Source organism: Carlito syrichta, unplaced genomic scaffold, assembly GCF_000164805.1.
Source record: "Carlito syrichta isolate Samal-C Ts95f unplaced genomic scaffold, Tarsius_syrichta-2.0.1 Scaffold315402, whole genome shotgun sequence".
NCBI classification, from domain to species: Eukaryota; Metazoa; Chordata; class Mammalia; order Primates; family Tarsiidae; genus Carlito; species Carlito syrichta.
In genome coordinates, this window is record NW_007259498.1 from 108,233 (window position 1) to 135,681 (window position 27,449).

Sequence of the window (27,449 nt, forward strand, 5' to 3'; positions counted from 1 at the left end):
CTGCTAATCCCACAAATTAGTTTTCACCATTCACAGCTCAATTAGTGACATCATCATTCCTTGGGTAAGATATTTGAGTGGGGCCGTTTTCTAGAAACAGTTTCCTGATCCTGATGGTGGAAATGTCAGGCCCTCTGGCTGGGTAGTGAGAAACATACTTTGCAATTTGGTTTGCTGAAGTTACATCACTATGAAGATTATTACAGTTGTAGGGAAGTTACCAGTTTCTCAACCTCCAGTCGGTTATAACGATCAGACTCTCGGAAATGCTATTAGAAAAGGGTGTGTGCTTATGAACATGATGTAAATTCATTGGTCTCCTACGTGAAGAGAATCTGTTCATACACTAAGGAAGGTAACAGAATGGGATGATTTTAGTGCCATGGAAAGTGAGCACTGGCCGGGCTCAGTGGCTCAGCCTGTAATCTCAGCACTTTGGGAGGCTGAGGCAAGTGGATTGCCTGACCCTGAGGGTTCAAGACCAGCCCGGGCAACTTGGTGAGACCTCGTCTCTACAATAAGTTAAAAATTAGCCGGACGTGGTAGCGTGCGCCTATAGTTCCAGCTACTTGAAAGTTTGAGGCAGAAAAACAACCGGAGACGCTGGGGTGGCCATGAGTGTGCCACCGCACTCCAGCCTGGGTGACAGAGTGAGACACCAACTAAAAAAAAAAGAAAGTGAGCATTTTATTTTCTATTTTTTTGAATCAGGGTCTCACTCTGTTGCCCAGGCTAGAGTGGCATGGCACACTCACAGCTCACCGCAGCCTCTACCTTCTGGGCTCAGGTGATCCTCCCACCTCAGCCTCCTGAGTAGCTGGGACTACAGGTGCAAACCACTACATTCGACTAATTTTTTTTGTAGAAACGTGGTCTCAATATGTTGCCCAGACTGGTCTTGAACTCCTGGGGCCAAGAGATTCTCCTGCCTCAGCCTCCCAAAGTGCTAGGATTATAGGAGTGAGCCACCACACCCAGCTGAGAGTAAGACAAAAAGAGTAAGACCCAAAAAGATTAAGTGGATTTCTGGAAATTACAGTTATATCTGTTATTTCCGAAAGAACTGGCACTAGTGCCTGACTTCTAATCCTGAAGTTTTAGGGATTTTGTTTGTCTACTCATCTTCAAGTCTCATCCTGTGAGAATGCTAAGAAAACAGATTAAATTGAGGGGAAAGACTTAGTATTGTAAAAATGGCATTCTGCCTAAGTGACTCAAAGTGTGATGCTATTCACACACACATACACACACACACACACACACACACACACACACACAGAGAAATTAATGATTCCATGTTTCACACTCCCAGAACATAGTAGGTCATCAATATATATTGTTCCCCTTTTATTTCTGCCTCTGTGCCTTTGTTTACCAGTCTCCCATTCCCAGAATCCTCTGCCCACTCCTCATCTTACTTCACCACCAAGCCCCAGATGACGTCCCTCTCCTGGCCTGTATTAGCATCCCCTGGTGCTATGTACATGTAGTATATAACCGTCTTGGAGACAGAGGTCATGACTTAAAGAGATTGGTCCTTTTACAAGGAGAGAGCCACCAGCTTCTCTCCATTGGGCCATCTTCCCTTATTCATTTGTTTTCTTTCTTTCCTTCTTTCCTTCCTTTCCTCCCTCCCTCCCTCTCTCTCTCTCTCTTTCTTTTGAGTTAGAGTCACTCTGTCACCCAGGCTAGAATGCAGAGGCATGATCATGGTTCTGAGCACCTGAACTATGGGTGTGCACCACCACACCCGGCTAACTTTTTTATTTATTGTTGAGACGCGGGTCTTGCATGTTGCCCAGGCTGATCTCGAGCACCTGGGCTCAGGCAATCCTCTTACCTCTGCCTCCCAAAGTGCGGGGATTACAAGTGCGAGCCTCTGTGTCCGGCTCGCTTATTTTCTTTAAGTCACTCTATTATTCAGAATCTTCCTGTGGCTTCCATTGTGTGGGATGAATTCCAACCCTGGAGTGGCGCACACAAGTCCCTTCAAGGATTACTCCCCATCTGTTTAATTTGGTCTCTGCTCTTTTTGTTTATTTTTATTTTATTTTTTTGAGTTGGAGTCTCACTCTGTCGCCCAGACTGGAGTGCAGTGGCCGCTCCCGGCCACCGCAGCCTCGACCTGCTGGGCTCCGGCGATCCTTCCGCCTCAGCCTTCCGAGTAGCTGGAACTACAGGCACGTGCTACCACGCTCGGCTAATTTTTGATTTATTGTAGAGATGAGGTCTCGCCAAGTTGCCCAGGCGGGTCTTGAACCCACGGGCTCAGGCAATCCACTCACCTCAGCCTCCCAAAGCGTGGGGTTACAGACTGAGCCACTGAGCCCAGCTGGTCTCTGCTCTTGCCTCATTGCTCCCTCCAGAGCTATAGGCCTCCTTGTCACTCCTCTTTCAAAATTCTGTGCTTTCATAGATTCTGTTTCCCTCACCAGAAATGCCTGGGAAACACTTGGATGAATAAGGCTCAGACATCATGACCTACCCATATGAGGCTGTTCGCATCTCCTCTTCCTGCCCCGCTCTGAGCTGCCATAATTCTTTGTCTCTTAGTGTATGGACCTAAATAAACTATGGGGTGGGCCAGGCACGGTGGCTCACTCCTGCAATCCCAGCACCTTAGGAGGCTGAGGTGAGATGATTGCCCAAGCCCAGGAGTTCAAGACCAGCCTGGGCAACTTACCAAGGCCTCATGTCTACAAAAAAAAAAAAATCAGAAAAATAAGCTGGGCATGGTGGTGCATGCCTGTAGTCTCAGCTGCTTAGGAGGCTGAGATGGGAGGATCACTTGGACCCTGGAGCTCGAGGCTGCGATGAGTTGTGATTGTGCCATTGCATTCCAGCCTGGGCAATAGAGTGAGACTCCAAATCAAAACATAAACAAATAAAAAAAAAAAAACTTTGGGGTGGAGTCTTCCTCATTTCTGTATTTCTCATGCCTATTCAGTGCCTTTGACATACTAGGAGCTCAGCAAGTACTTACTGATGAATGAATGAATGAATGAATGAATGAATGAATGAATGAATGAATGAGTGGGCTCTCTCTATATACTTATTTGCTGGATGGTTGATATTAGTGACTCTGACGTACTGGGGAATGTCACAGAGGATCCTAAGAGTTCTGGCCAGGCGCAGTGACTCACGCCTTTAATCCCAGCACTTTGGGAGCCTGAGGTAAGAGGTTTGCCTGAGCCCATGGGTTTGAGACCAGCCTGGCCAACGTGGCGAAACCCCATCTCCACAATAAATCAAAAATTAGCTGAGTGTGGTGGTGTGTGCCTATAGCTCGTTACTTGGAAGGGTTACCCTGAGCCCAGCAGGTCAAGGCTGCAGTGGCCGTGAGTGTGCCACTGCACTCCAGCCTGGGCAGCAGAGTGAGACTCCAACTCAAAAAAAGAGTTCTGTATTCTTTGGTATCCTTGGGAGAAAGCAAATCTGCCTTTGGCCCAGGGACCCCAGACCCACCCAACTCTTTCCAGCTATCAGAAACACTGCCAGCTGCCTGAAAAGTTTAATGAGAGGTTGTTTTAAAAGAAAATATTAATATTTTATCAGATTGGTGTTCATATAATTATTTCCTTTAAAAAAAATAAAGCCCTTACCTCAGACTCATCTTATTCTTACAGAGGAATATCCTAGCACTCAAAATCTCTTGCTTGCATAAACACCACTAACAGAAGCCAGTGAGCAGAGCTGGCTTGACCAACATGGTTTCTGAGGAGTCACACAGGGTTCCACACTCAGAAGAGCACTAAGCTTGGTTTAATGTTCTGCCTCCCCCATCTTGAAATTCTTAATAAATTTCAGCAGGGAACCCATCTTTTTATTTTATTTTCCACAAATCGTGAAGCCTGTCTTGCCAATGAGTACAAGGGGGAACCCCTAAAAAACCTGGAATTATCTTTTGGAGGGGCAAGCACCTTGTAGTACAGGCTTTCCCCTGCTAGGTAAGTGTTCTAGGAACCTATCAACATCAGTGTGCCAGCTAGCATTGTTGTGAGAGGGTGCGTTGCAGAAGAAACGTCCCAAGTTGTGGCAAACAGGTGACTGGTTCTTCCACCATAACAAAGCACCTGCCTACACTGCATAGAGTGTTCAGCAGTTTTTGAGCCCATGCCCAGCTTCCCTATCCACCCCATCTCATTTTTTTTTTGTAGCGACTTTTTTGGTTTCCCTGGCTGAAAACAGTCCTCAAAGGGAAACATTCTGCTGATGTGAAAGAGATAAAACAAAAAGTAGCAGAAGCACTAAAAGGCATCCACATCGGTGGAGTTCAAAAATTGTTGTGAGCAGTAGAAAAAGTGCATTGCATCAAATGGAGAGTACTCTGAATGTTACTGAAGTTTAAACATGTAAGAATAAACACACAATTTTTAATAAATAAATCCCAGGGTTTTGGGGTCTCTCGTACATGATACTTACTTCCCAACTTTTCCTGGCTTGAAAGTCCTTGAGTCTTGGGAAAGCCCTTGGTCCCAGGCAAACCAGGATAATTTGTCACCCTACTGCTGGTTCTTCACTGAGGCATGCATTATTTTGCTCAATGAATAACATGTTCTAATTAATGACTTACAAGCTGAAAAGGGTATTCAGGGCATATAAAACTCTGTGACCCCCTACAAATAGTCATATTTCTTTTTTTTTTGAGTTGGAGTCTCACTCTGTCGCCCAGACTGGAGTGCAGTGGCCACTCCGGGCCACCGCAGCCTCGACCTGCTGGGCTCCGGTGATCCTTCCACCTCAGCCTTCCAAGTAGCCGGAACTACAGGTGCGCGCTACCACGCCCGGCTGATTTTTTGATTTATTGTAGAGATGAGGTCTCACTGCCCAGGCGGGTCTCGAACCCACAGGCTCAGGCAATCCACTCACCTCAGCCTCCCAAAGGCGCGGGATTACACTAAACACAACTTACACATCTCTGCTAGCTACAGCTGACTTAACTCAGACTTTTAGGTTACAAGAAAACTATTTCTTTTTATTTTTTTTATTTTTTTTGAGTTGGAGTCTCACTCTGTCGCCCAGACTGGAGTGCAGTGGCCGCTCCCGGCCACCGCAGCCTCTGCCTGCTGGGCTCCGGCGATCCGCCTCAGCCTTCCACGTAGCCGGAATTACAGGCATGCGCTACCACGCCCGGCTGATTTTTTTTTTTTTATTTATTGTAGAGATGAGGTCTCGCTGCCCAGGCGGGTCTCGAACCCGCGGGCTCAGGCAATTCACTCACCTCAGCCTCCCAAAGGCGCAGGATTACAGGCTGAGCCACCAAGCCCGGCTAAGAAAACTATTTCAAAAAACATCCGGCTGGGCGCAGCGGCTCAGACTGTAATCCCAGGACTTTGGGAGGCCGAAGTGAGAGGATTGCCTGAGTCCAGGGAGTTCGCGCGCGCACACACACACACACACACACACACACACACACACACACAAAACCAGCTTTAGGAAAGAGTTGAGGAAGGGTCTCGAACCCGTGGGCTCAGGCAATCCACTCACCTCAGCCTCCCAAAGGCGTGGGATTACAGGCCAAGCCACCGAGCCCAGCTAGTTATGACTTTTTAATGAGAAATACCAATACATAAATTTTCAATACTTCCTAATTCTAAAAGAAAGAAAGGAAGAGAGGGAGGGAGGAAGGAAGAAGCAAACAAGAAAGGAAGGAAAGGATTGAGGGAGAGAGGGAAGAAAGGAACTTGGACACCCTGTAAATGCATACGTCCCAGCACTTTACTGATGTCCGCAATGCCTATTACAGGTTTGCTCGATCAGTTAGATTGATCAAGTAAACAAATGTAATTGGTTACAATGTTTGTCACCCACTAATTGGTGACAGATTTGTTTAATCAACTAAACTGTCTAGAAAATGCATTCCCTATTTTGCAGCCCCGCGTATCTATGTGTCTGCTCTGAAACTACTTGCTTCCTTGGGAAACATGTGCCAAACGATTAATTTATTTAACAAGCATATACTGGATATCCACTATGGACTGGACAGCCACTGTATGCCCTAGGGACTGGGATACAACAGTTAACAAAACAGACCAGGTTGCCAGCCTCATGCAGGTTACAAAGTACCTGAATTATTTCCCCACACCTTAGCCAACATTTAATTTTTTCTTTTTTAAGTTGGGGGTCTCACTGTCACCCAGGCTGGCATGTAGTGGCATAATCATGGCTCACCGCAACTTCGAACTCCTGAGCTCAAGTGATCCTTCTGCTTCAGTCTCCTGAGTAGCTGGGACTACAGGCAAGCACCACCACACCCAGCTAATTTTTCTTTTTCTTTTTGTAGCCATCAGATATCGATTTGTTGTCCAGGTTGGTCTTGAACTCCTGGGCTCAAGTGATTCTCTTGCCTCAGCCTCCCAAAGTGCTGGGATTACACTGGCCAATGTGATTTTAAAATATATACATTCCTTTTAACGTCTTGGAGGCTACGTCAAATAAAGAGAAAATGAGAACATTTAGAATGCTGAAGGCCAGGCATGTGAGCCAACAAATTGTTTGCCTTCAGAATTGTCTTTCTTTCATTGTCTGCCAGGAGGGTTACATAAGCCTCTCTTCAGTACCACCCAAAACCCTCAGTAAAAGGAACATAGACAAATAATGAAAAGACAAAGGCTCCGAGTGGAAATTCAATTGTATTTATTTTTCTTATACAGAATCAGAGAGTAAAAACCAGTACCAAACTCCAGGTAAAATGGTTTGATCTGATTGATTTGGGTGCATATTTTCTGTACGCATAACATTCTAAATTAAAAATAAACAGACATATGTCATGTTACAAAATGTAGAAGTACATTTTTTAAAAAGTTAAAGTACTAGCACATATAGAATGTAGTGTGTTAGGGAAACGGTCTCTGTCAACCGCCCATTTTCCCAATTAAGTTAATCTACAATTTCCTTTTTTTAACAGCTTATTTTTTTTTCATAAAAGTTGTATTTTCAGAGATCACTTTCTAATTACATCATGAGAACTCAAGTTGTAATTAGAAACACTTCTCCCACTCCAGAGAACTTTTCTACCAAGCTGGTGTCAACCAGCATGCCTGGCACACTAAAGTTTTTACTGTTTTACCTTCTTCCTATATATGGCATAATCGGTGAAAGAAATGGTGTTTCACACCCTATATACAATGGTGAAACACTGTCCAACAATTACTTAGATTTTACAGAATGACAATTAGGATTTGACAATGTATTTACTTCAAGAAAATGTGTTTTCTCAGGAAACAAAACACCTTCAAAGAAAGATCTCTGAAATTATGATTCAATTTTTCTTTTTAATATGCATTTCCTATGATAAAATTTTGGACTGAAATGGTAAAATTTATTGATTGATTTAGGACTAAAAAGACTAGCTATCCTGGCAGTTGTTTTGCAATAAGAAATAGAATATAAATAGCACCTTATTAGGAATTCTGCTGGGATTTTAACGCTTACAATAATAGGAAATAGCCATTAGAAAGTTGCTCTAACTTTAGTGTTCTTTAATAAAGGCCATATTTTATGGCTTTTTAAAAAAAAGTTTATCTGGCTTTATCTATTAGTAAACACATAGTCAGGGTCCATATTTTATTCTGGAAAAATATTTATTATATTCATTAATAAATGTTCCAACTAATTTAACTAAAAAAAAAAGTCTTCTAGTATTTTCTAATGCCACAAGCTTACTAGAAAATTACTTCTAAACATAGTTCATATAAATCATCAATGATTTAACTACTTTAAAAAAAAAGAGGGGTATCGGTTTCTTTTACATTTAATTACCTGAAAATGATGTCTATAAAAATATTTTTTAAAAAATACAGTAACACTGCTGAGTTTTGTTAGGTCCCTTGTTTTTTTTTTTTTCTTTTTTTGTTTTTTGTTTTTAAGTTTTTACTTTTTTTTTAGCAAGAATGTACAACTCTTTTTGCAATTTTTTGCTAACAAAAGAGAAAAAGATAGTGCTCCCTTCAATTTAGTAGCAATAAAAAACATCTACCCTTATCTCTCTCAGAGGGCCGAGAGAGTGAAAGGAATTAGGGGAACCTAAGCCATGGGGCCTCCAGGAAAAAGAAGCCACTTCATAGTGTTGGAAGCCACAGCAGGCAAGGCTCTTGTCTGCCTACGCGTGCCCTGTCTCCCTCCTCCCCGTAAAGTGCACCAAGGCCTTCTTTTCTCCTACAAGAGTCTTTTGGTATGAAGGTTGTAGTAGAAAATTGTTGTTTTGTTCTTTTGGGGCACCTCTCACAGCTTCTGCTTGTCTTGCTTCTGGGGTACTAAACGTGCCTATTTCCACTTCACAACTAGCATCCTTCCCACGCTATCCCTTAACCTGACTATCACCGCTGCCCTTTTCACGTGCTTTCTTTCCAGCATGATTCAATGTACTCTGTACATCTAGATTCCGGAAGATTCAAAAGGCTCTTATTCCAGATCCCCCACAAATAAACCCCCAAGGAAATGGAAAGTTTCCTCCCAGAGACCTCAATTATTAATGTCTTTCCAAAAAAAAAAAAGATTAAATTCATAGATTATAAATAATATCAGTTCAAAAATATTAAACAGTTGAGGACTTCATTGGCAATGCAGGCAGAGCGCATGCCAGGTGAACGCGATGCTCTCTCAGTCCTTAAAAGCTAACAACAAATGATTTTGGTTACATAAGAGGTATTGAATACATATGTCATGCCTTTTTATACCAACGGTAGCAAACAGGGTTAGGATAATATACTTAGGAATCGATTTTACTGAATTCAGAAACATTTGTCTCCACCATATGCCCTCAGAGGGCATTTGATTTTTTTACATGTCAGTCAGAGATCAGCTTCATCCTTCAAACGGTTTCATAGAGAGACTTATTCTAAACACTTGAAATCTTGAAAGCGAAACTGACAAGGCTTCAGAATTTAAAAAGCAACAACAGCTTATTGCGTGTGCCATCAGGTTGAAATCTGTGTTGTCCTGATGTTTTCAGAAAAGACAAAAGTACACTTTTGCCTGGCCAGGTACAGTCACAGTACAGTTGCCACTGATGGATCAAAAACATCTTGGAAAAAAAAAAAGTTTTGTTTGAACAAAATGCTCAGAATGGGTACCACACGGGTCTCTTCCACAAGATCTGTAGCATAAGAACTAATGCTGCCACTAGCCTTCCTATGGAAGGGCTAAGTTGTCTAGATGCCATGCAGTACATGAAAAACAGATGGCAATAGGACATGTGTGCTTTTGTAAATACAGAGTAGCAAAAGCCATCACAGGCAGCATGGATTCAAAACTACATCATATTCCATAGAGCAGAATTTTACTATCCATACAATGATTTTTTTAAAGCTCAAGTTGAATCATTTTTTAAAGCATTTGGTACTACGATCACCAGTACAGTTTTTGAAACTGTAACTGAGGTCTAATTTTGTGCACATTTCCTGGACAAAGCCACCCGTCAGAGAATTCACTTGCCTGTGGTCAGTTTTTTATGGTTTATAATCAATGGACGTATACACTTCAACAAACACCCATAAAGCTTAGTCATGGGGCAGCAGGGGAAAAAGGGGGAAATTATTCTGCATAAACTGTTCTGCAGACACAATTCTGCATAATCTGTCACAAGAATGCAGCCTAGCAGAAGATGGAAACAGAATATTTATTTATGTTTAACTTAAGTTACTGTCGATCAAAACCAGGCAATGATTAAACTGGCAACAGGAAAGGAGCAAGAGTCACAGAGGCAGAAAGTAGTGCGCCTGCAGACCTGCTCTGCTCCCACTCCGTCGCCTTTTCCAAGAGGCCCAGGAAGTGTAAGGCCACAGTTGCATCCCAGGCACAATGGGTGAGATTACAGCCAGGTTAGAAAGGGCTCGCTTTTGTTCAGAGCAGACTCGACGTCGTTGAAGAGGGGGATCAGATCTTCAGATTCCAAAGTTCCTAGGTCAACGTTTGTTCCCGGAAGACAGTCCAGGAAATCGGGGAAGCGGGTCTGCTGGGGATTGATGTTCATGGGAGTCTGTCCTGTGTTTTCTCCTATAACAGAGTGGGAAAAAAAAGTTGTCATTCCTTCTTCAAAGCCTTTGAAAGAGGGACAGTTCAAGCATTAACATAACCCTCATCCTCCTGTCTTCAGCTACCACAGACCCTCACTGATAGGAGGTGCAGAGATGCCAGGGAACTCCTAAGCTGTTTCTGGGTAGACATGGTTCGGAATGGGAAAAGTCCTGGTACAAAAGGAACACGTGAAAGGCATTGTGCATGGTATCTGCGATCTGTGCCTTCTCTACGACAGGGGCATGAAGAGTTGTTTTGCAGAAGAGTAGAGAGGCTCTGCCTGAGGTTAAATGTGCCTAAGGTTACACAGCTTATTACACCTTATTACAGAGCTATAATCTACAGATTTCATTGTAAACTTTTATTTTCCCATACCACCCTTTCTTACGTTCAAAGATAGGAGTGTGGAGTTTCTTTTAACTATGTAATTAAAAAGCTGTCTTCATCGATGGCTTTAGGCATTTTTTTTTTTTTTTAAGACAAGGTCTCACTCTGTCACCCAGGCTGGAGTGCAGTGACATGATGATAGTTCACTGCAGCCTCAACCTCCTGGGATCAAGTAATCTTCCCACCTCAGTCTCTCAAGTAGGTGAGACTACAGGTGTGTGCCACCATACCTGGCTCATTTTAAAAATTTGGTGTAGAGATAAAGTCTTGCTACGTTGCCCAGGCTGGTCTCAAATTCCTGGGCTCAACTAATCCTCCTGCCTAGGCCTCCCAAAGTGCTAGAATTACAGGCATGAGCCACTGCACCCAGCCAGGCATCATTTTTTAAGTGAGCTATGCAAACTTGCTCCCTCTTTCCACAATACATACACCCAACTATCTACCGTTCTCACAGGCATGTGAGTCACAACACACATGAGCATATTAAAGTTTTAAGTCAGGCTGGGTGCGGTAGCTCACACCTATAATCCCAGCACTTTGGGAGGCCGAGGTGAGAGGATTGCTTGAGTTCATGAGTTCAAGACCAGCCTGAACAACTTGGCCAGACCGAATCTCTGCAATAAAATTTTTAAAATTAGAAAGGCATGATGGCGCGTGTCTGTAGTTTTAGCTACTTGGAAGGCTGAGGTGAAAGGACCACCTGAGCCCAGCAGGTCGAAGCTGCAGTGGTCATGAGTGTGCAACTGCACTGCAGTCTGGGCAACAGAGTGAGACTCCTACTCAAAAAAAAAAAAAAAAAAATTAAGTCTTGCAGTAAAGAAATGTTTTATTTTGTCTAAGCCACTATTTCCTAAACCTATTTAACCTCCTAATCCTATTTTGGAGAGTATGTATCCTAACAGAACTTGAGTTTGCAGAACACAGTTAAGAAACTTCAGTTTCTGGGATAGGATTTGAAGAATGTATTTTTTTAAATATGTAATAGTATAGGAGATAATGCATATGTCATTAGAATGAGCTTTTTAGCTGTGTAATCTTAGACACATTTTAACTTGTCTGACTCTCAGTTTATCCATCTGGAAATTGGGATTCTAGTACCTCCTTCACAAATTGGAGTCAAGTGTCATACAGTGTCTGCCACGTATCGATGTCTCCAGGTGTCATCCATCCATCCAAAGTTACAGTCATACAAAAATATAATATGTGTTTATTGATTATGTTAACAAAAAGAAAAACCTAGGGACTCAACCACTATTCATTACATAGTATCAACACAACTGGCTAATTCAACCAGCTCCAAACAAGTAATTTTCTGAAGGGATAATGTCAACCTCAAGATTAAGAAGCACTGACAACCTAGGCCAGCTTTCACCATAACGTCATTTTGAAGAAACTTGCTAAATTAGCTTTTTGTGTCTGACAAGTGCCTTCCTGAAGAGTGTGCATACAAATTGCACTATTCTGAGCAAACCTGCGGAACATTCATTTTAACCATTTATGTTTTCCAAGTAAAAAATTACATCTTTCCAAGTGATGAAGGAGACATAATCAGACTTGCATTTTGGTGACAACACAGCATACTGACTTTTCTAAAAGTCACAAAATATCAATGTCTCTTGGGAAACATTTTATAGGATTTTCCTTGCAAAGGACACTAATTTGAAGGATCAAACCAGTCTTAACAACATGACCTCAATATAGTGTTACTGATTTTGAAAAATAACATCAAAATACAAAGTCCAAAATAATTTCTTTCTACCCACTAGAGTGTAAAAGATAAAAATGAGGCTTTAAAAATTATCTGTCTTAAAAAACAATCTGATTGAACATGCTTGATATCTTTTTTCATCTCCATTAGAATCATGCATTTTTACTGATTTCCCATGTTAACCTTTTAACACTCAAGAGTACATTTTTCAGCCAAGTAAAATCTCTTAACGAATTCCTCTTATCCCTTCTCCTTAGGCGTGGAAAGCTTGCGAGACTAGTCAAGCTTTAGAAGGTTAACGATTTTAAAACATCTCTTTGAAGCAACTCTGCTAACTCATAGTACACTTTTTTGCGCTTTACAGTTTTATCCACTTAAAAAGTGAAAGAGACAAAAGGCGAGCAATTTATAAAAGAGTGTGATGGCGGGAGAATATTCTGGAAGGATAGATGACTTTTCAGCCTTTGCTCATGGTCATGCTCTATCCTCGCACCAAGTCCAGCTGCTTCTGTGTGTGCGTTTGCAAGGAGAGTGCTCGGCTGGCTCCTTCCCATTCAGCATGTGGCCTGTGTGTGGCCAGCAGGCCTCATAGATCTTTCTAGACAGAGCTTTCTGGATGTTCTACACCTGAGCTCTGCACCCCCTACCCCGCTGATTTTTCCTCATCTTGTTACTGTAGAACTATACTCCCTTGAGAATATATGCCCATGTCCCATGAGCTTTCTTTCTAATTTAATTTTCCTTTCTACACTTACTGGTTTCCCAGTGTGTAAAAGATGTACATAAACAACTATTAAACATAGAAGAAGCCACTTACTAAGCTGTTCCAAAGAGAGCAAAATAAATCTCACCCCAAAAAACAGAGAGATGAAGGGGAAGTGGGAGTAGGAAACTGGAGTGAAAAACAGAAGAACAGCAGAATAAATAGCTAAAACTGTTCTTGGGTGGCTCCTCACAAGACAGTCTGTACAAACTCCTCAACACAAAGATGGTGGCCTACAATAAGATCCTGGAGGAACTTCTTGGATGTTCTATGCTCGGAAGACGCCTGGCTGTGAGTATGACTCTTGGTCTTAACAATTTATATTCACAATGCAAAGAGGAGTCATCTGGGAGCACAGTGCAAAAAGCAGGCGTGATGGAGAAATGATTGGGGAAAAGGAAGTTTTATTTTAATCATAGAAGAATTAATTTTCTTTTTGAGACAGGCTCTCACTCTTGACAGGGTCTCAGTCTTGAGTGCCGTGGCGCAATCCTGGTTCACTGCAGCCTCAACCTCCTGAGCTCAAGTGATCCTTCCACTTCAGCTTCCCAAGTAGCTGGGATTACAGGCACATGCCACCATGCCCAGCTAATTATGGTATTTTTTTTTGTAGAGCTAAGGTCTCACTATGTTGCCCAGGCTGGTCTCAAACTCCTGGGCTCAAGCAATTCTCCCACCTCGGCCTCCCAAAGTGCTGGAATTACAGGTATGAGCCACTGTACCCAGACAAAACAATTTCCTATTGTCAATAATGAGGGAGGAGAAACTTTCCTAAAAAATTCCAAATAATGGACACCTCAGCTGTCATTTATTGCTGGTTCTAGAATACCTTCTGGGAGACTTTTTTCACAGTTAAGTCTAGATAAGGCTGATAAGACTAAATTTGGATTTTGCAATTGGAGGACTTACTCCTGAGAACAGAAGAGAAAGAGAGGTCATTGGAAGGCCTGCTGAGGCCTGGCCTGAAGGATGCACAGGCTGGGACTAGGCAAAAGTCACCTAATTCCTGAAGAAGGATATCAATAACCTGCTAGAACCTAGAGCTGACAATTTAGAACTCCCTAGGTTGCTTAACTCTCCAAATGCCCAAGACCAGTTGCATCCCAAATGCAGTGAATGGCAGGAGGCCATTTGCATGCTGCTGAAACTATAAACCAGGATCACTTCCCAGGAGAAAAATGGCCCACACATCACCATTGAAAATTAGAGCAGGCCAGGCACAGTGGTTCATGCCTATAATCCCAGCACTTTGGGAGTCTGAGGTGAGAGGACTGCCTGAGCCCACGGGTTCGAGACCAGCCTGGGCAACTTGGGGAGACCTCATCTCTACAATAAGTCAAAAAATTAGCCAGGCGTGGTGGTGCGTGCCTATAATTCCAGCTACTTGGAAGGATCGCCTGAGCCCAGCAGGTCAAGGGTGCAGTGGCTATGAGCATGCACTCCAGCCTGAGCGACAGAGTGAGACTCCAACTCAAAAAAGAAAATGAAAAAAACAAAGAAAAGTAGAGCAGCACAAACATCCACTGTGGAATAGTGGCAAGTGGACAGGGGTGTCTTTATGGAATGTGAGGAAGGGAATGCATGAAGATGAAGTAAGGATGAGTAAGAAAATAAATAAGCCGGGTTCGGAGGCTCAGTCTGTCATCCCGCGCCTTTGGGAGGCTGAGGTGAGTGAATTGCCTGAGCCCGCAGGTTCTAGACCCACCTGGGCAACTTGGTGAGACCTCATCTCTACAGTAAATCAAAAATCATCTGGGCATGGTAGCGCGCACCTGTAGTTCCACTACTTGGAAGGCTGAGGCAGAAGGATCGCCAGAGCCCAGCAGGTCGAGGCTGCGGTGGCCGGGAGCGGCCACTGCACTCCAGTCTGGGTGACAGAGTGAGACTCCAACTCAAAAAAAAAAAGAAAAGAAATAAAAAGTCTGTGCCCAGTTGTAAAATTATGTTTGTATAATCTATGGAGAAGTGGCTAGAGTTTGTTCACAGTGCCTGGTGTCTGGGTGGCTTTTCAGTTGTCATTTTACATGTTTGCTAAAATCAAGTGTTTCTGACTGGATTTTAAAATTCAAATGACAGATGGGTCCACCAATGACTCACACCTATGATCCCAGTACCTTGGGAGGCTGAGGCGAGGAGATTGCCTGAGCCCAGGGGTTCAAGACCAGCCTGGGCAACTTGACAAGACCTTGTCTCTACAATAAATAAAATTTTAAAAGTAGCCAGGCGTGGTGGCGCGTGCCTGTAGTTCCAGCAACTTGGCAGGCTGAGGTGGAAGGATCACCCGAGCCCAGCAGGTGTCAACGCTGTGATGCCATGAGCGTGTCACTGCACTCCAGCTTGGATGACAGAGTGAGACCTCGACTCAAAATAAATAAATAAATAAATGATTAAAATAAATAAAATTCAGGTGACCAAAGAGACAATTTTAAAATGTAAATTTGCAAGTGCCCTCAGGCTCTGCTCCTACCTGTGTCCATCTCGTCCACGTTACTGAGAAAGTCCTCTGGAGTTGTGGGGACACTGTAGCATCCTAACCCCAGGCCACTGTCAGTGCTCTGCTCCCTTGAATGGTACGGTCCTCTGCAGAGTGAAAAATGGAGAAACTTCTATGTGAGACCATGAAATAAACTGCAACATAAAATACAGCCACAAAAACTCTAAACTAGCGTAGTTCTGTCGTGCCACACAAACTCAAGGTAATGAACGGAAGCAGACTCAGCATCCCTTTATGTTGAAATAGACATCCTAATGTCAATGAGGTTAATACATTGTAAGCAAATAAAACTGGCCATTCACAGTAAATTGACACTGATTTCCTTTTCACCTCAAAATAACCATTTGAACACTGTTCTACATATAGCATATGAAGGCTGGGTACGGTGGTTCATGCCTATAATTCTAGCACTTTGGGAGGCCGAGGTGAGAGGATTGCCTGAGTCCACAGGTTCAAATTCGGCCTGGGTAACTTGGCGAGACCTCATCTCTACAATAAATCAAAAAATTAGCCGGGCACAGTGGCACATGCCTGTAGTTCCAGCTACTTGGAAGGCTGAGGCAAAAGGATCGCCTGAGCCCAGTATGTCGAGACTGCAGTTACCGTCAGCATGCCACTGCACTCCAGCCTGGGCAACAGAGTGAGACTCCGACTCAAAACAAACAAAACACATATAGCATATTATACAATTTGTATAACATTTTTAAAAACCAGAAGCAGGCCAAGCATGGTGGCTCACGCCTATAATCCCAGCACTTTTGGGAGACCAATGCAGGAGGACTGCTTGAGCCCAGAAGTTCAAGCCCAGTCTGGGCAACATAGCAAGACCTCATCTCTACAAAAAATTAACTGGGCATGGTGGCATGTGCCTGTAGTCCCAGCTACTCAGGAGGCTGAGGAGGAAGGATCACCTAAGTAAAGGAGGTTGAGGCTATGGTGAGTGGTGATCATACCAGTGCACTCCAGCCTATGACAGAGTGAGACCCTGATTCAAACAAACAGAAAACCATGTTAAATATTGCTTATAAAAACACATACTGAGAAGCAATAAGAAGTATAAAAATCGGTGTGATGGTCACGAAGTATAAAAATCGGTGTGATGGTCACGCAACAGTTTCTGAATAGTGACATCCACTCGGAACAGAAGAAAGGAAAACAAATGAGAATCCAGTGGTGGTAGGGATGGGTTAAAATATTAATTGTAGTATTTTACTTATGAAAAAAATATGGATGGAGGAGATACATGAGTAACTCTTATGTTACTCTTTATGTTTTTCTATACTTTAAAACCAACAGCCTAAAAACTCCAATTCCTTTATTATTTCAGTTACTGCTTGTTTTCATCTCTCTTTCTCTTTAATAATAGTCATAATTGTATTCATTTGTTTGCCAGAAGTCTCTTCAAGGGCAGAAGAAAAAACACAGAGTACTGTCCTTTATTGGGGGCTTGAAAAGCGCAATCCAGGTGGACTACTTCTACTCTGAAGATATTTCTGGCTAAGTTATCGTTCCCTTTCTGCTCCTTTTTTTTTTTTTTTTTTTTTTTTTTGAGTTGGGGTGTCACTCTATTGCTCAGGCTGGAGTTCAGTGGCACGATCACAGCTCAACACAGTCTTGACCTCCTAGGCTCAGGCTGTCCTTCTGCCTCAGCCTCCCAAGTAGTTAGGACTGCAGGCATGTGCCACCACAACTGGCTAATTTTTTAAAATTTTGTATAGAGCCAGGGTCTCGCTATGTTGCCCATTCTGATCTCAAACTCCAGAGCTCAAGCAGTCCTCCTGCCTTGGCCTCCCAAAGGGCTGGGATTACAAGCATGAGCCATCAAGCCCAGCCTGCTCCTATGTTTTATTATTTTTTTAAACATGACCTCTTTGTTTTAATTAATTTTTAAATTGTGAAATGACTTTATACTCACATAGAAGATGCAAAAAGGGGACAGAGAGTTCCTATGTGCCCTTCCACCAGTTTCCCCAGTGAAAACATCTTACATAACCATAGTGCAATGACCAAAACCAGGAAACTGACATTGTAGAATACTATAACTAAACTACAGACCTTATTTACATTTCACTGTAAACATCATCTCTTAATTATTGTTTTTTTTCTCTATTTATGTGCCATGCTTTTATCCCATTTTTGGTTACATAAAACCACAAGATTACTGCAAATATTATTACTAGACAACACCATCGTGTTTAAATGATAAATTCATCCCTATTTTCAAATTTTAAAATTATTATTACTTTTGTAAATAGAGACGAGGTCTCACTATGTTATCATTTGAGGCCTCTAACTCCTGGCCTCAAATGATCCTCTTCCTTGTCCTCTCAAATTGCTGGGATTACAGGTGTGAGCCACCACACTGGCCCTCATTTTCAAATTATTGACTAGGGGTCTACTCCGTGTAATAGCACCGATTTTTAAATTTGAGAATTTCAAAATAGGAAATGACTTCTTTTCTTTTTTCTGCCAGCTCCTCCTACTTCGCCCGTCTCACCCATCTTTTCCCAAAGTAAATAAAGACCCCGTTACGGTCCAGATCACATCATACAGACAGCAAAAATAAGTGGCCTCCAAGATGAACTTACCCATTGAGAAAAGGATCTGAGCTATTATTAGTGATGGATCTCATGTCTGGGGTCATGGCGGGCGGGTTGACAGCAGCCTGAACCGGGGCCAGAGTCTCAGCTTCCATGGGCAGCTGTCGACACAGGGCAGCTTCCTGAAGTAGGACAGTCAGAGGGGGGAGGCAAGGGTCATAGTCACACTCATAGTCACAAGGCATGGAACAGAGTATACTTCACATGAAAACTTTTCATCAAATACAAAGCACTTTATACTTATTCTCAGTAAGTCAAAATCATCAGGAAATCATTAGTGTTCTTTCCCTGAAGTCTTACAGACGGAAGTCACTTTCTCACATTCACACAGTCCATGGGAAGCGCAATTACCATTTGACCTCAGCACACTTACCATTGCAATGGTCCCACCCATGCGATTGTTTAAACATCCAGATCATAGAAAGGTCTCTCAAGATACTTTCTCAGATACAACGCTATTTCTATCCCAGGTTCTCAGACCAAATCTAAATCAATCAAAGAAAAAATATCTGGGCTGGGTGTGATGGCTCTCACTTATAATCCCAGGACTTTGGGAGGCTGAGGTGAGAGGACTACTTGAGCCCAGGAGTTTGAGACCAGCCTGGGGAATTTGGTGAGACCTCATCTCTATTAAAAAAAAAAAAAATTACGTCTGGCAGTTTTATGTCAAGAGCCAGGAAAGTAAAACAACCAGTTAAAAAGTTTGTTTAAAAAACTCAATCAGAGAGGGGCTCGGTGGCTCAGCCTGTAATCCCAAGCCTTTGGGAGATTGAGATGAGTGGACTGTCTGAGCCCACGGGTTCGAGACCCGCCTAGGCAGCGAGACCTCATCTCTACAATAAATAAGAAAATCAGCCGGGCGTGGTAGCGCATGCCTTTAATTCCAGTTACTTGGAAGGCTGAGGCGGAAGGATCGCCAGAGCCCAGCAGGTTGAGGCCTGCGGTGGCCGGGAGCGGCCACTGCACTCCAGTCTGGGCGACAGAGTGAGACTCCAACTCAAAAAAAAAAACAAACAAAAAAACCCCAAAACAAAACAAAACAAAAAACTCGATCAGGGCAACCCCTTCAGGGCCTCTCCCATTGTGGGAGTTTTCTGTCCTCTCAGTAAATCCTGATTAAAAAAAAAAAGAGTCAAGCACGGTGGCTCATGCCTATAATCCCAGCACTTTGGGAGGCTGAGGTGAGGGGACTCCTAAGCCCAAAGGTTCGAGACCAGCCTGGGCAACTTGGTGAGACCTCATCTCTATAATACAACAAAAAAATTAGCCGGGAACAGTGGCACGTGCTTGTAGTTCCAGCTACTTGGAAGGCTGAGGCAGAAGGATCGCCTGAGCCCAGTAGGTTGAGGCTGCGGTGGCTGTCAGTATGCTACTGCACTCCAGCCTGGGTGACAGAGTGAGACTCCAACTAAAAAAAAAAGTCAATCAAAGCTGGGCATGGTGGCTCACGCCTGTAATCCAAACACTTTGAGGGGCTGAGGCAAGAGGACTGCCTGAGCCCAGTGGTTCAAGACCAACCTGGGTAACTTGGTGAGACCTTGTCTCTATAATATACACTTAAAAAAAAATTATATATAGAGAGAGAGAGAGAAAGAGAGAGAGAGAGAGAGAGAGCGCTGGGTGTGGTAGTGCATGCCTGTAGTTTTGGCTACTTGGAAGGCTGAGGGGGGAAGGATCGCCTGAGCCCAGCAGGTCAACGCTGAGGTGGCCGTGAGCATGCCACTGCACTCCAGCTTCGGAGATGGACTCAAAAAAAGAAAAAAAAAAAGTCAATCCAAAAAAAAACTGGGCGCAGTGGCTCAAGCCTGTAATCCTAGCACTTTAGGAGGTGGAGGCAAGAGGACTACCTGAGCCCACAGGCTCAAGACTAACCTAGGCAACATGGCGAGACCTCATCTCTACAATAAATCAAAAAAATTCACAGGCATGGTGGCGCGTGTCTGTATTTCCAGTTAATTGGAAAGTTGAAGCGGAAGGATCACCTGAGCCCAACAGGTTGAGGCTGCAGTGGCCGTGAGCATGCTGTCGCACTCCAGCCTGGGCGACAGAGTGAGACTCCCAACTCAAAAAAAAAAAAGTTAATCAGTTTTCTATTTGACTAATTGTTTTGATGACTTGACAAAAATGCTGAAGGCTGGGAAACCATGTAGATCCATTCCAAATCCCACAGACAAGTAACTGACGGCATACGGATTTCATTAGCAAAAAATGTAACACAAGTATTTTCTTAAGCTAGCATTACTCTGCCAGGGACAGTCGATCCAAAGGGTTACAAATTTATCGACTGCAATTGCTTTCTCTAGGTACAACCTCCAGGAGTCGCTCCCATTTTGACAAACATGACCGACCAGACATCAAATTCTTTTAAAATTTGCAGCTATTTCCAGAAGAGAACACTTTTGTGTGTTTATAATTGCATCCAAAACCAGGGTTAGGTCTTTCATATTTATAGCTATCAGTTTCCCACTTTCCACGCTGAAGTCGTTGGTCTCACTGTCCCTTAAACCTCAAAACCATGGCTACAACTATGGCAAACAAAACAAGTAGGTCATCTAAGCTACAGTATCTTTGTTAGATCAATTCCAGCCCTAACACGCTATGACGTTAGAGAGTAGCTGCCGTCTAGACAGGTCCTAGTGAAGTCATCGGCTATAAAAACGTTCAGTTGCTAGAGTTCATTGTGCTGTTCCTAGGAGTTATGGCAGCATGACACTCACAAACCGTGAGACCTCGCTGATTAAAAAAAAAAAAAAAACTGCATTGTTAACTTAATATTCCAAAATAAATGTTCTAGCTAGAAAAGGCCTCTGGCTCACTTCTGTTCAAATAATCAGAATACTTAACTAACAAGTTTTACTCAGTCACCCATAAAAAAGCAGACCAAAAAAAAAAAAGAAATCTAGAAAGTACCTTCTGAATAAATCTAGAATAATCAATTTTCGAATAGTCTGTACATGACAGGCAGTGTATTTTAGAAATCTTATTATCCAACCATGGCTTTCCTTTCAGATCAAAAAACAAGGACTGAATCTGGCACAAGGTACCCAGAGGCCATCCGCCCAGTTCCATTTCCCCTACAGACTCAGACACCCGGAACCACAGTCTGAAACACATCTGGTCATGGATATGATTTCTAGTTCTTTATCAACTGTACACACAAAAATCCTTTGACTAATAATTTTTGTTATCCGAAAAAAAAAAAAATCAGCTTTACCTAGAATATTTCATTCTTCAACCATTCTAAATCAATGTGGGATTTACCGCTAGACAAATGTCCTTTTAAACATAAAAGCTGATGAGATGGCTATACTTTATAGTTAACAAAACTTTATCAAGATATGTCTTAAGAATACAAGTTCTCAGTGGCTCAGTCTGTAATCTCAGCACTTTGGGAGGCCGAGGTTGAGTGGATTGCCTGAGCTCGCCAGTTTGCAACCAGCCTGGGTAACTTGGTGAGACTTCATCGCTGCAATCAATTAAAAAAATTAGCTGGATGTGGTTAGAGTGTGCCTGTAGTTCCGTCTACTTGGAAGGCTGAGGAGGAAGGATTGCCAAAGCCCAGCAGGTTGACGCTGGGGTGGCTGTGAGTGTGCCACTGCACTCCAGCCTGGGCAACGGAGTAAGACTCTAACTGAAACAAAACAAAACAACAACAACAAAAAAAAACAAACAAGTTGAGTCTGCAATGTCCAGGAGGTCTAAACTGAAATATAATCACTTCTGGAACTTCATGGGATAAAATTTTTAAAAGCATTATATATAATGTTTACAAATTATTTATCTGCAATGACACATAATGTGACAATCAAGTTTAAATTACCAGAACTTATATAGAAAGTAGACATAAAATAAATAGTTCTAAACTTTCCTAGTCATTTAAATTACTCCTAGCATATTTCCAATAGATACAACATAAAATAATGCTTCTGTGGCTAAATATATAAATAAAATTTAAAAGGACTATTTGTAATAACCAAAGCTAAAAAGAACCTAAAGTATATTGGCGAAAATGTTTACCTGTGGCATTTCACATTTGTTTCCTCTATTTTAAATTTAAAAGAATAGAAGTTCTATTCTTCATGAATGTTTTCCCTAACAGCCCTTAAGGCTTAGCCACCAGGTCACCAAAAATGCACATGTTACCTTCTGTCTGTAGGAGGCGCACAGGATCATTTTCCACTTTCAATTGACTCATAAATGAGAAAAAATACAGAAAGGGTATTGAATGTATCTGAATAATAACTTCACAAATTAGGCTTGTCTAAGCTAGAAAGTTGTTATTTACCACGCAATGCTTTCTCTAAGACTTTTGCATGACCATTCTTGGGTCGCAAGTTAATCCACACAGCCACACAGCAGTGAAAATGAAGATCACGTGGCCCTCTGCTTAGTCTAAGACCACCTGCTTCCTGTCCCACCTGGATGGCGAATGGAGGCAGGACCTCGCTGTAGCCCACCGAGCCCTGCAAGACATCCCTGCTCACCATTCCTCCTTTGTCTCTGATGAGCTAGCTCCCCTTGCTCACTCCCTTCCAGTCTCCTGGTCACTCTCTTCCTCCTTCCTCGCCCACCACCTGCACCGTTACCTCTGCTTGGAAAACACTCCTCACTCAGATCTACCCAAAGTTCATCCCTCACTTAATGCCTGTCTCCTGCAAATGTCATCTCTTTAGACATGTTCCTCCTTCCTCTTTCTTGCCATTTTCTATCTCTTGAACCTGCATTCATTTTCTTCAAAGTAACTTAGGTATTTACTCTCTGTCTTTCCTACTGGAATGTTAGCTTCATGAAGGAAAGGATCTTATTTTTATACCCCTCCCACACACCTTTAACAGTGCTAGGCATATAGTAGGTACTCAAAAAATATTTGCTTGATGAGTAAATTAAAAATGAATAAATAAAAAAAATTACCTAAATTCAAATCGAAATACTTGGTACTGTGATCGGTAGTAAAAGAAAAAATTAGCCGGGCTCGGTGGCTCAGCCTGTAATCCCGCGCCTTTGGGAGGCTGAGGTGAGTGGACTGCCTGAGCCCGCGGGTTCGAGACCCACCTGGGCAGCGAGACCTCATCTACAGTAAATCAAAACATCAGTCGGGCATGGTAGCGCATGCCTGTAATTCCGGCTACTCGGAAGGTTGAGGCGGAAGGATCGCTGGAGCCCAGCAGGTCGAGGTTGCGGTGGCCAGGAGCGGCCACTGCACTCCAGTCTGGGCAACAGAGCGAGACTCCAACTCAAAAGAAAAAAAGAAAAAAGAAGCTAAGAACATTCACTCTCACCTTCAGCCTCAAATGTGAGTCAAATATGATAGCCTGTTGTATACATCCCAACTAGCCAGTGCCAACTCCATCCTCAGGAAATGGTTCCACTAAAACCTTTGCTGCTCCTAACACTGCACAGTCAGGAAGGCAGATTGGTCAGGAACCAATAAGTTGGATTTGCGCCCTGGACCTTATCCGTTCCTCATTTGTAACGTGAGGACAATAAAAGAGCCCACCAATATGGTTGCTGTGACAAGGTGAGTTACATGGGGGGATGGGGGGATGTCAAAAAACCCAGAATTTATTTATTAAAAATTGTGCATTTATTCTTACATGTTTAAACTTCAGTCACCTTCAAAGTACTCTTCATTTGTAGATGTAATACACTTATAGAGAGAGACACCTTTTCCACTGCTCAAAACAGTTTTTGAACTTGTCAATTTTGGTGCCTTTGAGTGTATCAGCCTTGTTTCACCTCTTCCACATCAGCAAAATATTTATCTTTGAGGACTTTTTTCATCCAGGGAAACAAAAAAAGCCACTTGGGGCGAGATAGGGTGAATAAGGAGGACGGAGAATGAGGGTTACGCTGTTTTGGGTCAAAACTGTTAACAGTGTGGGTAGGCGTGTTGTCATGGCGGAAAAGCCAGTCATCTGTTTGTCACAACTCAGGACATTTCTTCTGCATATTGTGGTGCACAGCAACACTGGCTAGTACACGGATGCTGATGGGTCCCTAGGACACTTACTTAGCAGGGGAAACCTGTACTCCAAGGGGCCCGCCCTCCATGTGTTCCTCCTTTTGGGGGAGGAGTTGGAGTCTCACTCTGTCGCCCAGGCTGGAGTGCAGTGGGACGCTCATGGCCACTGTAGCCTTGACCTGCTGGGCTCAGGTGATCCTTCCACCTCAGCATCCCAAGTAGCTGAAACTACAGGCACATGCCACCATGCCTGGCTAAATTTTTTTTTTTTTTTAATTGTAGAGATGAGGTCTCGCCAAGTTGTCCGGACTGATCTTGAACGCGTGGGCTCAGGCAATCCTCTCACCTCAGCCTCCTAAAGTGCTGGGATCATAGGCGTGAGCCACCGCACCCGGCCAACTATTCTTATCATCCCATGCTCTATATTCTAATCTCAAAAACCAAACGCAAAAAGCAAAAGTTAGACTAAACCACTTTAAAGGTCATATTATCATGTGAAACCACTCCGCTCTGAGTGGCGGGACACTTCCTCCTGGTCAGTATTCACCTTGGAAGGAATAAACCAAAGTGTGACATTTACCACGATAGTCAGCAAGGCTAAGAAAACAAGTTCTTTCTAAACAAGGAGAGATTTAGAAACCTTTTTTGTGTTAAAAAAAAAAAAGCTAGTTTCAAATATAAAGGGAGAATGGTAAGAAAGTCTCATTTCGCTTATGTTTTATAATATAATAGTTCTGTATTTAAAAACGTAAAAATTCTAGCCTTTTTTTATTTTTTATTTTTGAGGTAGAGTTTCACTCTGTCACCCATGCTGGAGTGCAGTGGCACACTCTCGGCCACCGCAGCCTCGACCTGCTGGACTCAGGTGATCCTTTCACCTCAGCCTTCCAAGTAGCAGGAACTACAGACAAGTGCCACCACTCCTGGCTAATTTTTTGATTTATTACAGAGATGAAATCTCGCCAAGTTGCCCAGACTGGTCTCGAACCTGTGAGCTTAGGCAATCCTCGCATGTAGGCCTTCCAAAGTGCTGGGATTATAGGGCATGAGCCACCACACCCAGCCTCTAACTTTTTTTAAAATGAAAATATTTCCCTATTTCATGAATTAGAAGGAAAAAAAAAGTTCAAAACCCAAGCTTTGAAAATCAAAAGGACCAACTTCACTAACATGTCTCCATCCAAACAGAAGAGGGTTTGGTTTTAGCCTAAATTTAGTATGAGTTAAAGCCCAGTCCCGGTATGATTTTGACAGCCACATAACATCCATTTGCATGGACAGAAAGGAAAGACAAACAACTGATGGGACCAAAGCAGCTGAGACACAGACAAAAGACAGATGCTGGATGAAGCAGGCTTTCATGGAAACAGAGGGGTGACAGTTGGCCAAGCCTGGTCAAGGGCATGACTCAGGTCTCCGTCGCTCTGACAACCAGTGGCACAGCTGCCTTAACTCAATGCTCAGCCCCTCTCCCTCTAACCTAGGCAGGATAACAAACACTAAGTAGCTGGGCACTTATCTCCGCACTGCAGGTAAACAGGTCGATTCACAGGTCCCTGCCAGTGTCCCCTGCACCCTCCTTGACCTCCAAAACAATCCTTCAGTCTCCCAGACACCTCAGCACTTTCGGTCCCCTCCACTGAGTCACAGCTCACCCAGTCTTCGAGGTCATGTTACACCACCTCACCCAGGTGCCTTCCCTGACCACCAACCACAGCCACCGCAAGTCACTACTTCCTGCCTCTCCCAGTCCTGAACCCCTAAATAAATGTGTCCAGCTGGTGTTCGAAACCCCACATGTCCCACGATGGGCTCGCATCTGGCCCAAAGCAGCTCTTCCTGTAGACTTCAAGCTTTTTCTCGCAGCATTAGCCATCTAAGTTCAAAACCCAAGTCAACTATGTCTCCCTCAGTCCCTACAACAATTCATTCACTTACACCTCTATGTTTTATTTTATTTTTTAATACAACGAAGACTACCAGACACAAGATACTGTTCTCGGCAGTGGGGATACAGCAATCTGTCAAGGCAGACAGTGTCCTGTCCTCATGGAAGATTCCAGAGGGGTCACAGACCATAAGGAATCATGAGACTTATGGACTCCATTTCCCCAGTGTCACCACGCTGGAAACACGCTTTCCATCTCAAGTGGCAGGTCATTACTGCTTCTCTAGCTATTCCAATCGACCTCACTCCCTCCAATCAACCTTCATGTACAAGGCTGCATCCAGGTCTCTGTTCACCACTTTCCCGAAGTCTTTGAAAAGAGTGACCAGTGGGGAACAATTAGGATGGGGAGGAGTCAGGGGTGTCATACCCTGTGAAGACATATGGGGGTGCTATGTAACCACAGGAGAAGATTGAAGGGCGCTCTGTGGCTCTCAAACTATTTTTTTTTTTAGTAGGAGTCTCACTCTGTTGCCCAGGCTGGAGTGCAGTGGCATGCTCATGGACACCACAGCCTAGGCCCGCTGAACTCAGGCGAGCCTTCCACCTCAGTCTTCCAAGTAGCTAGAACTATAGTCACGTGCCACCACACCCAGCAAATTTTTCTTGATTTACTGTAGAGACACGGTCTCACCAAGTTATCCAGGCTGGTCTCGAACCCCTGGACTCAGGCAATACTCTTGTCTCCACTTCCTAAAGTGCTGGGAATACAGGCATGGGCCACTGCACCCATCCTCTCAAGCTATTAATGGACTGTCACATGAAAGACTGAAGATCCTATCTGTCCTAGATTTGAGGCAGATATGATGAAGGACTTTCTGGTTGTAGTTGGTTCAGTGGGGGAAACTGGCTGCTTCTCAGTTCTCTGAGCTATTGGCCACTGGGACTCTCAAGCAGCAGTGGAAGGTTCAATGCTATTGGACATGTACAGGGCTTGGCACAGAAAAAGCAGCATGACCAAAGAGGAAAACTGTCTTTGGAACCAGAAAGACTGAAGTTCAAATTCCAGTTCAGGCCGGACTCGGTGGCTCATGCCTATAATCCCAGCGCTTTGGGAGGCTGAGGTGAGAGAACTGCCTGAGCCTGCGGGTTAGAGACCAGCCTAGGCAACTTGGCGAGACCTCATCTCTACAAAAATAAATTTAAAAATTAGCCAGACATGGTGGCGAGTGCCTGTAGTTCCAGCTACTTGGAAGGCTGAGGAGAAAGGATCGCCTGAGCCCAGCAGGTCGAGGCTGTGGTAGCCAGGAGCGTGCCACTGCCCTCCAGCCGGGGTGATAGAGTAAGACTCCAACTCAAAAAAAAAAAAGAAGCTGGGCTTGGTGGCTCAGCCTGTAATCCCGCGCCTTTGGGAGGCTGAGGTGAGTGGATTGCCTAAGCCTGCGGGTTCGAGACCCGCCTGGGCAGCGAGACCTCATCTCTACAATAAATCAAAAAATCAGCCGGGCGTGGTAGCGCATGCCTGTAATTCCGGCTACTTGGAGCTGAGGCAGAAGGATCGCCAGAGCCCAGCAGGTCGAGGCTGCGAGGCCAGGAGCGGCCACTGCACTCCAGTCTGGGCAACAGAGGA

General features: G+C 43.6%; 1 protein-coding gene across 1 annotated transcript in view; it reads right to left on the minus strand.

Moving 5' to 3' along the window:
- Positions 1–6,619: 6,619 nt before the first annotated feature.
- Positions 6,620–27,449, minus strand: part of WWTR1 (WW domain containing transcription regulator 1) — a 169,559-nt gene continuing 148,729 nt past the window's right edge. The window contains exons 4-6 of the mRNA XM_008072740.2: positions 17,958–18,091; positions 15,343–15,455; positions 6,620–9,996 (exon numbers count right to left, since the gene is read on the minus strand). Coding sequence (XP_008070931.1) covers positions 9,812–9,996; positions 15,343–15,455; positions 17,958–18,091 — 432 coding nt within the window. The 3' untranslated portion in view covers positions 6,620–9,811. The remainder of the gene's footprint in view (positions 9,997–15,342; positions 15,456–17,957; positions 18,092–27,449) is intronic.